Source organism: Vicugna pacos, chromosome 18, assembly GCF_048564905.1.
Source record: "Vicugna pacos chromosome 18, VicPac4, whole genome shotgun sequence".
Classification (NCBI taxonomy): domain Eukaryota; kingdom Metazoa; phylum Chordata; class Mammalia; order Artiodactyla; family Camelidae; genus Vicugna; species Vicugna pacos.
This window is the reverse complement of record NC_133004.1, coordinates 33,215,681-33,230,406: the sequence shown is the minus strand read 5'-3', so window position 1 is coordinate 33,230,406 and position 14,726 is coordinate 33,215,681. Positions and strand designations below refer to the sequence as shown.

Sequence of the window (14,726 nt, the reverse complement as noted above, 5' to 3'; positions counted from 1 at the left end):
GGGCTTGTTTCTTCTTATGTAAAATTACTGAACTTAAAGGTACTGAAGAGACATTCAGCCCAGTGTCCTCAGTAAGAGCTAGTAAATGTGTGGAAATACCATAGATAGATAGACAAAACAGACTCTCTCTGTAGGGCACAGGCAGATAGACTATCACTGTAGGGATATTTCAGAAACTGTAAGAGGAATGGTGGAGGTGGGGAGTACACTCACTGAATAGTTTTCTGTACCTTGTAAATGAAAAAAAAACAAAAACAACAAATCCTGGCAAAAAAAAAAAAGTTTTTTTTAACGACCAAATCACTGAGTGGGCCGCGGATACTGGGAAGAGGACGTTTGGCCGCGGGCACCTGGATCCCGGCCCTGGATTCCCCTCTCCTGGACCCCTCACCGCCGCCCGCGCACCCGCACCCAAGCCTCACCTTTCACCCGCCCGACCTGAGCGCGGATGCCGAAGCGGCTGCGGCCATCTTAACTGTGGGCAAGAGGAGCTGGCAAGGTCAATGGCAGAACAGGAAGAGAAGACAACTCGAGGGGTGAATGAGCCAGGTCATCAACACCAGGCTGACACTGAAGCTGTTAAATGCCTTCCTCTAAAACAGAAGGAAGACAGAGAGCCACCATCTTTTCTGAGGACGCCTTCATGTCTCCGTCCTGGGACCACCGAGTTAGCGTAACGGGCCGTTTCCTGTCGTCCTAGAGCGATCCCATCCGAAGCTATTTCCGGTCCCCTAGGCCGGCCGAAACCCACCACCACCCTGCGGCGGAGGCTGAAGCCCTACCGTCCCTCCCTGGAGGGGTAGGGTTGGGCCCATAATTCCGCCCCCTGCTCTGGGCTGCCAGCGGAGGTGCGGGTGAAGGCCTGGCGGGAAGGAGGAAGGGCAAAAGGCTGAGGGGGGCGGGGAGGTGAATGTGGCCATATATTTCTTCCCCAAGGAGTCGGGGTGGGGGGTTGTTTGCGGTGACATATCTCCACCTGAGCGCGCTCGGTGAGGTCCAGCGTCTTGAATCTCTTAAAAGGGAAGAAGGTGGGTGGGATCAGCAGAGCCAGGTCCCTGATTTGTCCCCACTTCTGCCCCAGGATGGCTCTCTTTCCCTGGATGCTCGCCGTATCAGCCTAACTGAAATTCATTACTGAGCTTCCCTGGGCAGATTCCTCCATTGGCTACCTGGGACTTCCTGCAAAAAGTTCAGAACCCGTACAGGCCTTCAAGACCCGTGGCACACTAACCTCCAATTATGACCAGATCTTTCTCTACAGGCAAGCACCTCCCACTGTAAGGACAGTAGCATCTCATTGGCTCCAGCTAAGTAGAATCTTTGCTCTTTGAGCTTGCTTCTAGCTTAATGAGCCTTTGTTCTTTCTGTTCTGCTCTGTTATATACTGATCTCCAGATCTAACATCCTTCAATGCCCTTTTGAAATGCCATCTTCAAGAAATTCCTTCCGGAGCTCCTATGCTCCGTGCTAGAAGTCTCTGAATTGCAGCTCTTTGTCCATCTCTCTATTCCTGAGCACAGTCTGCCCAAAGGGCCTTTCCACACCTGTGCCAGCAGAGCTCCTACCTGGTATCTCTCTCTCTTAGTGTAAACTTAGAGCATGAATCTTATCTTGGTTCACCAGTGTCTCCATACCCAGAACATATAGAACAATGCCTGGCACACCAGAGGTGCCCAGTACATTTTCATTAAATGAATACATAGGAAGTTTTAAGAAATGTTTTTTGAGTGATTATAGTTCTTTCCCAGGACTGCCAGACCCCAAACCAGCCCTCATCAAATGGGTGGAGCAGGAGACGCAGCTGTAGGGTACAGATGTTCAGGATCCCCAGCAGGAGGAAACTTGAGAGAAAGCTGTAAGTGGAAGCAACGTCCCAGTTCCAGCTGGAAGGGAAAACATTTGCTGAGCAAGCAGCATCATCTATGTGTTCTTTACTGCTGGTGTTACTAATTTCTGCCAACCTGAATTTATGACACCCACTAGAGATTGGAATCTTGACCTTCTCTTTCTCACTTAATTGGCTCTGAGGCATCCAAGTAGTCCCATGATCAGGTCACACTGTATGAATCATCCAAAGTCTAGGTCAGTAGCAATGTGCAAACTCAAGTTTAGGATGAAAGCAGTTCACCTTTCTGTCTTCCAGGTTCCCTGGTCACTGTAACAGCTGCTCCTCTGGTTGAGAGTATCTCCTCTGGTTGGCCCTGGAGTGGGTGGGAATGTACTTGACTTTTGAGCCCTTCAGTTGGCCAACACAGTCCAGAAGGGGGCTTCCAGGAGTTGGGTACCCATCTAAATTTGTCTGCCGTAGTGAACATGAATAGGCCTTGGCGAGTTAACAGGAAAAAACGCAAGGTTTGAATCTGCTGTGTTTCCCAACAACCCCTTGGGAAGATGATACATTTGGAAGCGAAGGAGTCTGGGAGTTATCATGAGCCCCTGGGATCAGACACACTGACCTGGTCTTTGAGTCTGTGGCCAACATTTCCTGTTGCCAGGACATTCCCAGGCCCTCAGTCTGCGCCCCGCCTCAGCACCTGGCACTCATGCAGTACCCTCATCTCCAGCCTGAGTGCAGTCATGGTTTACCTTCACCTTCACCTTGGCCTAGTGCACTCTGGGGAGGGAATCTTTACTTGCAGCCAGTGCAGTACCTCTCATGCTACTTGCTGACTCACACAGACAAGCATTCTTTCTACTGTCCTTACAGTGGGAGGTGCTTCAACCAGAGGCCACCAGTAGACCCACCAGCCTGGTACCATGGCCCTCAGGGGCTGACCCAGGGGTGCAGACTCTGCCCTGGCTTCTTCCCCAGGAGGTTCCAGACTCTCCTGTGAGCTTTTAGCATTACTCAGAACTCTTCCAGGCCTGTGTGTGAGAGGCACCACCTTGGGGGATGGGTACTGACAGGTGACAAAAAGCCATCACTCTTTTTTTAAAAAATTTTTTTATTTATTTATAATCATTTTACAATGTTGTGTCAAAAAAAAATCACTCTTAATGGAAATTTTCTTGTGTCCTTCAGGGGCCTAAGAGGCTAGCAGAACGAGGGCTGGGGTCAAGCTCTGGGGCAACTCTGTGTCCTTACCGTCTCCTCACCCCTCCCAAGTTTTTGTCTTCCCTCCCCTCTTTCTGCTGTGATCAGCTCTTTACTTGTCCAGCTCCCCTGGGGAGAAGCTTCCACCAGATACAAGGTGTCAGGAGGAAGCCTGAGGGAGGCTTGTGGAAAGAGGAAAACAGACAAAAGCTCCAGACTAGACCCCAGACCTGCTGAAGAGATGAAGTGCACTTCCATGAAGTGTGAAATGCTGTGACTGATTTAGCTGGGCAAAGGAAAAATATCGAGCCTTCTTAGAGCAAGGGACTTATGTATGAAGGCATGTGGGGAGCACAGGGTAGGCAGTCAATAAATATGTCCTGTGAGACAGAGGGTTTGAAGGTAGAAATGATGGAGAGAGTTAGTGCCATTTGCTGAGATAAAGACTCCAGGAGGAGCGGTTGAGGGGAAGAAAGGAATGCGTTCAGTTTGAGCCACTCAGAGGTGCTTGTGGGACATCTGCACAGGGTCAAGGTGGCAGGTGGCCCTGTGATCAGGAGCTCAGGAGCCAGATTTGAGCTACAGGTAAACAGATGCTCGGGAGGCATCCTGTAGGGCTTGTAGCGGGAGGGTAAGATTGCAGAAAGAGGGTCGTTTTTACTTTTCTCAGGCCTTTCCCTACTCTCCTTCAGCTGCCTCTGCGATCTCCTGAAACAGAAGCTCCTAGAATTTCAGGCTCGACCTAGCTTCCAATAGAGAAGATTCTTTTACCCGCTCCATTTTTTTTTAAAACTCTCAACATTGGGCAAAGCCTGCTGTCACCTAGGGACGGGCCGAAGCCCAATTATAAACGGTCCGGCGACGAAAATGAACGTCTGAATTCACAGCGGCAGAGCTGGAGGTCTTTGCTCCACGCCTGGGCGGGGCCGTGGCTGCGCCTCCCCGCGCGACGGGCGCGGGGACCCGGCAGGGAAGCCCAGTTGCCGCGCCCCCGGGACGGGCGCCGCGCTCTGGGGAACGCCGCCCCCGGGCCGGTGGCAGCGCCTTCTCGGGCGCCTGTAGCCGCCGCGGCCATGTTGACTGAGGGCTCGAAGACAAAGCCACCTGGAGACCCTGAGATGGCGTCATCTGGGCACGATGGCGTGGGAGCAAAGTTCGTGGAGCCGCGTTGCCGCCATCTCTTAGGAAGGCACCTTCCAGTTCTGGTTCTCGGTGCAATTTCGGCCACCCGCTCTTAGTGTCCTGTCATCCTCGTGAGCCCTCGAGGGTCTGTTCCTGCTCTCCCGGCCTCACGACGGCGCCCTGACCCTTGGGCCCGGCCGGGTAGCGTTCTGGATCGCGGAGGTTCCGCGGACCCGGGCTGGTAGGGGTGGCGCTGCCTCACCGCCGGGGTGGCACTTATGATGGTGCCGCCCCCGGCCCCGCTCCCGGCGCGGGAACCTAACGGGGCCGGACGCCAGCGGGGGACGCCTGAGCCCGTGAGGTTCGCGGACGTGGCCGTGTACTTCTCCCTGGAGGAGTGGGGGTGTCTGCAGCCCGCCCAGAGGGCCCTGTACCGGGACGTGATGCGGGAGACCTACGGCCACCTGGGCGCGCTCGGTGAGGCCCCACCTGCTCGCCTGCGCCCACATCCCTGGCCTACCCTGCCCAGCCTCTGGGTCCTGCACGTGGAGTGGGAGGCCCTAGGCTGGGGAAGTCAGGACCCTATGCGGCAGCCTCCCCTGCAGCATGAGCTTTGCATTCTTCTTCTCCAGGCTTCCGAGGTACCAAGCCAGCCCTCATCTCCTGGGTGGAGAAAGAGGCGGAACTGTGGGGACCAGATGCCCGGGACCCGGAGGTGGGAGAGTGTCTTACAGAAGCAGACACAGGTGAAGTGCTGGGTGCTTCGGGGAACTTCCTCTGGGTCTGACCTATCCTGCTGCCTGCCCTCTGCCAACTCCTTACCTGCACATCAGTTTCCTCCCTGAATTGCTTTCCCAGCTAAGGTTATTAATGCCTGGTCCCTGCCTTCTTCTTCTGGATTCAGCCTAGAAAGGGGCTATGAGTGTTACCCAGGCCCTGCTGGGGTGCGGACCCTGGCATACCTGCCTCTCCACTCCCAGCTCCTCTGATTCTGAGCCCCTCACATCTTGTTGGTTTCTAAGCTCTGTTGAGCTCCACATCACTCACCCCTGCCTGCCCTCTAGGTTCTCTGCCACCTCCTGTGTTTTAGTTTACTTTCTTGTTATATTTTTATAGCAGCCTCCTCTCTGTTGGCTTGCACTGTTTTCTTCCTCTAGTCCATCCTGTCCACCTGTTGCACGTTGCCCAGCCCTTCTGAACTTGTCAATGCCAGCCACCTTCATGCCTCTGTTTGTGCTGTTCCTGCTGTCTGGTGCATCCTTACCGTCCACTCATTTGCCATGATCCAGCTAAATTGTCATCCCCCAACCCCTATTTCCCCAGCCCTAAGGTAGAGTGTACTGTTCCCCTGTTCCTTCCTTCTGTCTCTGCAGTGTTTCTTTGTCTTCTGCAGCTGAGGGAAAGGAGTCACTCCTAGCTTTCTGCCTGTACCAAGCTGAGTCTGAGAGGCAGCAGTGGGTCCAGAAGGTGGCTGTATCTAAGAGACTTCTCTGTCACCATACGGGATGTGGGAATCAAGGATCAGGATAAGCCGGGGTCTGAGCTCTCTTCTTAACTCCCAGCAGGTTCCAGAAACAAGAAAGAGAGAGGACAGAGAGAAGGGACTGAGGCACTGGGGAAGAGCCTTTCTGTGGACACTCAGCCTCCTGGGCTGACGACTCTCAAACCCCTTCCTGCTAGGTTTTCTTATGGTTGCGAGCAGCCATCTAAGGTGCCTCGCCGGGGTCGCCCGCCACTCTGTGCCCATCCCCCGGTCCCTAGGGCAGACCAGCGTCACGGTTGCTACATGTGCGGGAAGAGTTTCGCCTGGCGCTCCACCCTTGTCGAGCACCTGTACACCCACACGGGTGAGAAGCCCTTCTGCTGCCCTGACTGTGGCAAGGGCTTCAGCCAGGCTTCCTCTCTGAGCAAGCACCGGGCCATCCACCGCGGCGAGCGGCCGCATCGCTGCCCGGACTGTGGCCGGGCCTTCACCCAGCGCTCCGCCCTCACCACCCACCTTCGCGTCCACACGGGCGAGAAGCCCTACCGCTGTGTTGACTGCGGCCGCTGCTTCAGCCAGAGCTCCGCCCTCTACCAGCACCAGCGGGTCCACAGCGGCGAGACCCCCTTCCCCTGCCCGGACTGTGGCCGCGCCTTTGCCCACGCCTCCGACCTTCGGCGCCACGTGCGCACCCACACGGGCGAGAAGCCCTACCCGTGCCCAGACTGCGGGCGCTGCTTCCGACAGAGCTCTGAGATGGCAGCCCACCGGCGCACCCACAGTGGCGAACGCCCCTACCCCTGTCCCCAGTGTGGCAGGTGCTTCGGCCAGAAGTCAGCTATGGCCAAGCACCAGTGGGTCCATCGGCCTGGTGCGGGCGCACGCAGGGGCCGAGGTGCCAGTGGATTGCCTATACCCTTGGCCTCTGGCCGAGGGGACCTGGACCCACCCGTGGGCTTCCGGCACTACCCAGAGATATTCCAGGAGTGTGGGTGATGGCCTCAAAGGTGAGGAGTCAAAGGGTGAAGATCAAGACATTGCCTGAGGCCCAAGGTGGCCTCAGGGGCCCAAAACTCTGTGACAGCTCCAGGAAGGGCACAGAATTCCCAGCAAGAGCTGGACCTCGGGCCTGAGGACCATCTCATCTTAGGCCCTCACCAGCTTGATCTGCTGATACCTTATTCCCTTCTGTTCCAGACTCCAGAAGCCCCTTTGTTGAGTTAGGGCTGGTGTGAAAACTTACCTCACTAGACTTCCACTGTGGATAAGAAAAGGCTGTTTCTCAGCTTAGACATAAGAGGACTGAGGTGGAGAGTTTTGTTACACCCCTTGGCTTTACTGCAGAATTTAGAAACTGGTGGCCATGTAATGAACCCGGCCCATGACAGACTTTTGAAATATTTTTCTGGCCCAGCTAGTGTTTAACAATGTGACAAATTATTGTTTAAGGTTTAAAAGTCAGGATATTTCACACAAAACGCTAGGTTTCTGGCCTTTCACAGAACCACAATGGGTGACAGCTGAGGGGCAGTTGTCCCTTTGGATGGAGCCCAGGTTCTCCAGGTCAGCACGCCTGTCACTTATCACCTCTTACCAGTGTTAGGTGGCATTTGTCATGGCTTGGCCACGTCTCTGGCAAAGCAGGCCCTCTCTGTCTGGCATTTTCTGCTCATCTACATGACCTGTTGGGCTCCTGTAGTCATTTGAGTTTACAAACTGTAGTCTACTGCATTCTACTATTTCTGAATCAGGGATTCACGGAGACAGCATAAGTGTGAAAGGGTGGCAGGAGAGAAGGAAAAGCAGGCTTTATGTTAGACCTCGGCTTGTATTGCATTTTGTGGTTTATAAAGTACTGTCTTGTCCATCAACTCATTTCACCCTCATAGCTTCCTACAGAAGGAAGGATCTTGCTTGGAGAGGAGAGTCCATCAGGAAGAGGCAGTCAGGACTGAAACTTCTGCCCCAAACAGAGTGGTGTCTCACATGCCAGAGCTGACCTGCAGTTCCTGTTTTGAAGGGGAAGGGCCTGAGAGTGCCCTCTAATCCTTGGGCCTCCCAGGGAGAGCTCAGTGGTTCAGGCTTTGCCACTCTAGGCCCAGCCAGTAGGGCCTCATCACATTTTTGAATTGGAAGAGATCTTAGCTTTTCCATCCTTTTGCAGTTGGGGACACTGAGACTGGGGAAGGCTAATCAACCTGTCCAAGGTCACACACAGAGGGCAACTCTAGGGGTCCTGGTTTCCTGCTGTCTTTACCAGACCACTCCTGAATTCCTTGCCAGTGTATCCGCCAGGGTTCTGGAGGGATCTGCCCACACCCTGTGATGACACACAGGCATTGACCTGGACTAGGGACAGAGCAGCCCAATGTCAGTGAAGCCCAGATACAAGATGAGTGACCAAACAGCCACAGAGCAGACCAAGGCCAGGGAGAAACCAGCCTGAGATGAGAGCTCCAGGGCCAACAAAAGCAAAGCTTGCATCTTCCCTCTCTTTAGGTACCTCCATCACAAAGGGGACCAGGCCAGGAACACTTGGGGTTAGTAGCCAGAGGGAACTGCACTCATCTATATTCCCAAGCTCTACACAGAATCCTCTCCCATCACCCTATGACTCCATTATCCATCTACCACTAATTCCTTTGTGGTCAGAGTCCAGCTTTGTCCAGGTGACGGAAACAGCCAACCATGGGCAGACCCTTTCCTGCCTCTGATCGGGGTGACCCTTCGCCTCAAGGAGGAGCAACAAGGGCTTGAGTCCTTGGTGGCCTGTGTGCACTTGCCTTTTGACAACTCAGCCCTGTGTCTGGCCTTAGGAAGAAATCAGATTTATCAACCTGGAGAAGCTTGTAAAGGAAAAGGTAGAAAATTTGAGGAAGAGACACTGTTCAGGTAAAGAGATGAACTGACTTGATTCCAATCTAATCTTCAAATCTAACCCTATCAAGACCTCTCAGCCTAAACTTCACTGGGAGGATTGGCTCACGTGCCACCTGTTCCAAGGGGGACATGGGGATGTGAATAAGCACCTTGGAAGCTACCTTTGAACCAGTTCTTAATCCCCTAGAGAAGTCAGTGTACAACCCATCCTTCCCCTGTCCCTCAGCACTGCCTGGGGAAGGCAGCCTGCAATACCAGTTCTCAGCTCAAACTCAAAGCCAGATCTGGACCCTGCCCTGAGCTTGCCAATTAAAGGTATAATTGTTACTTTCTCTGAGTGCTTTGAAGTTTGCAAAGCTTACTTAGGGCCCCCAAACCTGACCCAACTCCTCTGCTTCCTGCCCTGCTGACCCAACTTTCCACCACTTAATTTTTGAGTGTCATGAACGCTTAAGCCTCAGCATAAGCCCCTTATTACCTCCTCACTCCTTGGCATGGATGGGAGTGGAAGGGCCCCAAAGGTGGGGCTCATCTTTCTCTCCACTATCACAGGTCTCTGAGGCTCAGATCCTGAAGCAATTTAAGCTAGAAAGAGGCTTTCCCTAGGGCTTCCCTGGTGTATTAGGAGAAACACTTGTCTACACCAGTGAAAACATGAACCCTATCTACATGGCCAGAGTAAGAGGTCAAGGACATGACCACGTGGCCCATCCCTAGTTTGTCCAAGCTATGTAAAGGATAAGTATTGATTTGAGCTCCAAAAACCCCTAAGTTTTTTTGGAATATTTGTTCATGTGTATCTTTCTAGGAACAGGATGTGCAAAGATGTTTATGACTCAGAAGATAAAACCTGCTCTAGGCCAGTGTTTTTCCATGTAAGACTTTTCTGTCACAGAATCACGTGCAGTATCTCTTCAAAGTGCAGCTATCTCTCTGGGCCCTGTCCCTCACCTATTGAATCAGATTCACCAGGGTTGTAATCTTATGCCTGCTAAAGTCTGAGAGAACCACTGCTCTGAACAACAACAACAAAAAGAATGTTATTTTCTAGCTACCCTTTGCTTTGCAAGAGTAGGGATTGGTCTCAAGGCATGTTCCAAGTGTGTCAGGCCAGCTGATGACCTCACTATACACAAAGATTCCCCTTTCCTTTGTTCTTCCTAAAGGGGCCTGTGTCATAGCTGGTCTCTTCCTGGGTACCTCAAATCTTCTTGAATATACAGGGGCAGCTCTCATGGCATCTGACAGAAGGCCTCTTAGAGGGCTTATCCTTTGCATACAGGGAGGAAGCAGTTCACACAGGAGCCCCTCTCACACTGAGAACCTTTGTTAGGGCTCTCTCTCAAGTGTGGGCCAAGTTGACCAGACCATAAACCTTGGCTGCACATTGAATCTGCCCCAGTGCTGCTGCACACCAGGGGATGAAGCTGTGAATAAAGTGGCTGCCTCTCAGGACACACACTGGGTCAGGTTCGAGCTCTCATCAGAGGCTTCCTTGTACTTTGAGTCTGTCACTGCTATGGGTATGTGGCAGGCAGAGGCTGGCTGCCTCTCGAAAGCCAACTGTATAGAGAGGACTGGTGTTGGAGGAGGCTGCCTGAAAGTTGGCTACTCTTTTCCTCTAGACACGAAGACTGAATTTCCACATGGAAATACTAGTGCCAGAGCAGACTGAAGCCATGGCCCAACTTAATGCTCCACGTGGGGCTTGTGGCCCATACTATGAAGAGTGCAGGCAGCAGACCATGTTACAGCTGGGGCTGGAGGGCTTGCCACACACTTTGCAGGTGACAGCTACTCTCCTGTGTGAATTCTCTGGTGGGTAAGTAGGTTGGAAGTCAGAGAAAAGTGTCTCATGAAGGAGACGTCTGTCTCTCATTTGTGTACTTTGGGGATGCGGGGGACTCCAGGTGCAGCTCTTCCCGTAGTCAGTGCACTTTTCGTATGAAGATATTTGTCTGTGAGTCTATTGGTAAGCCTCTACTAAGATTGCTTCTCTCCAGCCTTTTACCACTTGGAATTCTCCAAATGCTTGCTCTCACCTCTTTTCAGGAGAATGGAAGATGTCATCTTTCCTCCTAAGCAGTTTCCTCCCTTCATTTTTCTGGGAAGGCAACAGGAAAACACAATCTATGGCTCTTGCATTAACTCCCACAGGGAGAATTTGGCACATTGTCAGGAACACTACCAACTAGTTTCAGCAGCAAGTGTAGAAAAAGGACAAGAATTGGATCCTATTAAATCGTCTTTCCAGGGTCACTTTTTCCCTGATTTAAAGCTGCACCTACAGCAGTGCTTCTCAGGTTCCCTTCCTCTACAAGCCTCTATCCAAGTCAGACAGGACTGGAGAGTTTTTAGCCTTTAAGTCCAGATGGTTCTCTCTCTGTCCACTTCCCCTCCTGAACTCTTATTACCCTCACCTGAAGGAATTCCGACAGGATATTCGCCTCCCGGTGAGAAAATCCAGGAACCAGGGACTAAGGCTCCATGGGATTGAGTTAAATTCAGGCTTTGGGGACGGCGGGGTAACAGAAAAGGAAGCAGCCTTCTCTCTGGGGCAGGATCCCCTCTAGTGGCCCCTTCCGCACATGGAACCTGTGGTAAGAAGGGAAGTGCTGGGAAGGAGAGTGTGGGGAGAGACAGAGGGAAAAGGGTGTCTGTCCTCAGATCCTTTGGCTTTCATTCTTCAGAAAGATAAAACACAATGAAGGGTAAATGGGGGCGGGAAAAGGTCTGAAAGCACAGGCCCAACTAGAAGGGAAATGCCAGGGACCCCCGCCTCCCACTCCTCCCGCAGGCACTTCTGGAGCACGGTGGAGGTGGAACCGGCCTGAGAAGCCTGCAACCAATCAGAAAGGTGCTTCGCGTTCCCTGGCGACTGTTAACGCCTAGCAGTTGGTGTAGTGGGAGGAGGCGGGACGGTGAGAGCACGAGCTCCACCGACCAATCGCTGAGCTCCCTGCGGGCAGGGGCGGTGCCTCTGGAAACCAGAGGCGGGGCTGTTTCCTTGGCAACGATCCTAGCCCTCCCCTAGGGGGGAAGGGTGGAGATTAGGAGAAGCAGCGAGGGGAGGGGGCCAGGAGGAGTTGGGGTGGGCGCGCCGGTGTAGGGGAGTGGAGTTCGAGGAGGGGGGCCTCGGACTCAGGAGACTCGATGAGCCCACGTTGGGGGTGGGGTCCGTCCAGGTTGCCGAGGCGCAGCCAGAGCTGACACCAAGGCCCTGGAGGGGAGGAGAGCTAGACACCGCCCCCGCTGGCGCCGGGAAGCGTCGCTCCTTCTCGCTGACCTTGGTCTCTCTTGTTGCCTCGCCCTTGGCCACAGGCACTGACGGACGCAGGGCCCGGGAGACGGAGAGATAGGCCCCCGGGCGGACGGAGACCTAGGACATAGGCACACAAACTGCCCCAGCCTCTCCCGCCGGCTCCAGGGCGCCTCGTCCTCCCCTACCTCGACGCCAGGGCCATCCAGCCCAGGGTTAATGCCAACGAGTTTCCACCTCCAGCCGCTCCTAGAGAGGCCGCGGCGCTAGCCAGCGGGGGAAACTGGCCGCGGACGGACACTTCCTGTGTGGAGGGGAGGGGTCGGCCAGCCGCAGCCCAGCCTGGGGCTGGGGGGCCAGACGACGGGGTCTCGGGCGGGGAGCGGTATCCGGGGGCGCCAAGGCAAGTCGTGAAGCCCCTCATCTCCGAGGCTACGACACGTGGGGGCCTGCGAGGACCCCAGGGCAAGCCGAGACCTTGTGGGTGGGGGCGGGGCCGCGGGTAGGGGAGGGGCCCGGCGGGCTGGAGAGGCCCAGGGTCAAGACGTCCGGCCTCTGGGGCCGGGGCTGGGCAGCCGGGTCCCCTGGGCGGCGCTGAGTGGGCGAGCGGCGAGGGCCCGGGTCTCAGGGCGCTCAGGCCGGGTCGCAGGATCGTCCGCCATCGCCGCCGCCGGCGCACTGGGAGCCGGCGGGGATGGAACGGGAGGCGTCGCCGTGGTGCCTCGAGCCCCGGGATGTGCAAAGTCCTGACGAAATGGGGAGCCCCGAAGGGTCCCTCAGAGGTGAGGCACGGAGCGCTTCTCCTCGGAGTGTGCCTGGGAGTGGGAGCGGGGGCTGTAGTGGTGGGAGGGGAAGAGCCGGGGGCTTGGACACCTGGGTCTTGACGGAGGCGGGGGCGGAGACCTGGTGTCCTGGGTTTGCTGAGGGGGAGGTGGGAATTTCAGCACTTGTCCGAGGGCCAGCGACCCTGCTTGAGGAGGAGGGAAAGATTTGTGTCACCTAATGGTGGGGGAACCCAATGACCTTCCAGGTACCACACAAATCTGGGTTTTCTGTAATTCTCTGATCCTGCAGGCAACATGAGTGAGAAAGAGGAAGAGGAAATTTCTCAGCAAGAAGACTCTGGGGACTATGAGGTCGAAGAGATACCTTTTGGCCTCGAACCCCAGAGCCCTGGGTTTGAACCCCAAAGCCCAGAGTTTGAACCCCAAAGCCCCAGGTTTGAGCCTGAAAGCCCAGGTTTTGAGTCCCGAAGCCCTGGGTTTGTGCCCCCAAGCCCTGAATTTGCACCCAGAAGCCCTGAATCAGATTCTCAAAGTCCTGAGTTTGAACCCCAAAGCCCTAGGTATGAGCCCCAAAGCCCTGGGTATGAACCCAAAAGCCCTGGGTATGAACCCAAGAGCCCTGGATATGAATCTCAAAGCTCCAGGTATGAATCCCAGAGCCCTGGATTTGAACCCCAGAATCCTGAGTTCAAAACCCAAAACCCTGAATTTGAAGCTCAAAGTTCCAAATTCCAGGAAGGTGCAGAGATGCTTCTGAATCCCGAGGAAAAGAATCCGTTGAGCATCCCCCTGGGAGTCCATCCGTTGGACTCCTTCACCCAGGGGTTTGGGGAGCAACCCACGGAGGGCCTGCCCCTAGGGCCACCTTTTGAGATGCCCACAGGGGCCCTGCTGACTACACCCCAGTTTGAGATGCTCCAGAATCCCCTGGGCCTGACAGGGACCCTTCGTGGTCCAGGCCGACGGGGTGGCCGGGCCAGGGGTGGGCAGGGTCCACGGCCTAACATCTGTGGCATCTGTGGGAAGAGCTTTGGGCGGGGCTCCACCCTGATCCAGCACCAGCGCATCCACACGGGTGAAAAGCCCTATAAATGTGAGGTCTGCAGCAAGGCCTTCTCCCAGAGCTCTGACCTCATCAAACACCAGCGCACCCACACGGGCGAGCGGCCCTACAAGTGTCCCCGTTGCGGCAAGGCCTTCGCTGACAGCTCTTACCTGCTTCGCCACCAGCGCACCCACTCTGGTCAGAAGCCCTACAAGTGCCCGCACTGCGGCAAGGCCTTCGGCGACAGCTCCTACCTCCTGCGGCACCAACGCACGCACAGCCATGAGCGGCCCTACAGCTGCCCTGAATGTGGCAAGTGCTACAGCCAGAACTCATCCCTGCGTAGTCACCAGCGGGTGCACACTGGGCAAAGGCCCTTCAGCTGTGGCATCTGTGGCAAGAGCTTCTCCCAGCGCTCGGCACTTATCCCCCATGCCCGCAGCCATGCCCGCGAGAAGCCCTTCAAGTGCCCCGAGTGCGGCAAGCGCTTTGGCCAGAGCTCGGTGCTGGCCATCCATGCCCGCACCCACCTGCCAGGCCGCACCTACAGCTGCCCCGACTGCGGCAAGACCTTCAATCGCTCCTCCACGCTGATTCAGCACCAGCGCTCCCACACCGGCGAGCGGCCCTACAGGTGTGCTGTGTGCGGCAAGGGCTTCTGCCGCTCTTCCACGCTGCTGCAGCATCACCGGGTCCACAGCGGCGAGCGGCCTTACAAGTGCGATGACTGTGGAAAGGCCTTCTCTCAGAGCTCTGACCTCATCCGCCACCAGCGGACCCATGCGGCTGGCCGCCGCTGACCTGGGGCCCTGTCAGGGGTGGGGGAGGTGGTGGGCGGAAGAGAAGGGGACTGGGAGCTAGAGAAACCCTGAGAAAGAATAATGGAAACGTTGGAGGAGAAAGGAATTGAGGATTCTAGGAGAAGAGGGGGCCAGGGTGGAGGAAGTGACATGCCCTGGAGACTTATGGGAAATGGGCTATGAAGAGGGGTTGGAGGGAGGCCAAGCTGGCAGCCGGAGGCTCTGGGAGAGATCCAGAAAAGGTCAGCAGAGAGCTGGCCTTAGCAGCAGCATGCCCCTTGCTGGATGCCTGGCTTGGCAATGTGCTAGGTGGGGGTG

General features: G+C 55.3%; 2 protein-coding genes and 1 long non-coding RNA gene across 5 annotated transcripts; 2 read left to right on the top strand and 1 right to left on the bottom strand.

Annotated features, from left to right (window-relative positions):
* Positions 1–425: 425 nt before the first annotated feature.
* LOC102528671 (zinc finger protein 764) lies at positions 426–8,856 on the top strand. Of its 3 annotated transcripts, none has more exons than XM_072942940.1 (4): positions 426–799; positions 3,727–4,633; positions 4,789–4,902; positions 5,719–8,856. In XM_072942940.1, exons 2-4 carry the CDS (start codon positions 4,435–4,437, stop codon positions 6,633–6,635), a joined length of 1,230 nt encoding a protein of 409 aa, XP_072799041.1. In that variant the 5' UTR covers positions 426–799; positions 3,727–4,434; the 3' UTR covers positions 6,636–8,856. The 3 variants fall into 3 exon arrangements, with proteins under 3 accessions (XP_072799041.1, XP_006201377.2, XP_006201376.2); XM_006201315.4 differs by having other exon boundaries at positions 426–848; positions 5,722–8,856; XM_006201314.4 differs by having other exon boundaries at positions 426–848.
* A 735-nt stretch (positions 8,857–9,591) lies between these two features.
* LOC140687107 (uncharacterized) lies at positions 9,592–11,555 on the bottom strand. The gene is made up of 2 exons (XR_012061209.1): positions 10,940–11,555; positions 9,592–10,623 (listed from the first exon to the last, which is right to left on the bottom strand). It is a non-coding gene; the product is annotated as an uncharacterized lncRNA (long non-coding RNA).
* Positions 11,556–11,635: 80 nt separating this feature from the next.
* ZNF768 (zinc finger protein 768) lies at positions 11,636–14,721 on the top strand. The gene is made up of 2 exons (XM_006201316.2): positions 11,636–12,560; positions 12,853–14,721. The coding sequence occupies exons 1-2, from the start codon at positions 12,473–12,475 to the stop codon at positions 14,406–14,408; spliced, it is 1,644 nt and encodes a 547-aa protein (XP_006201378.1). The 5' UTR covers positions 11,636–12,472; the 3' UTR covers positions 14,409–14,721.
* Positions 14,722–14,726: the final 5 nt, after the last annotated feature.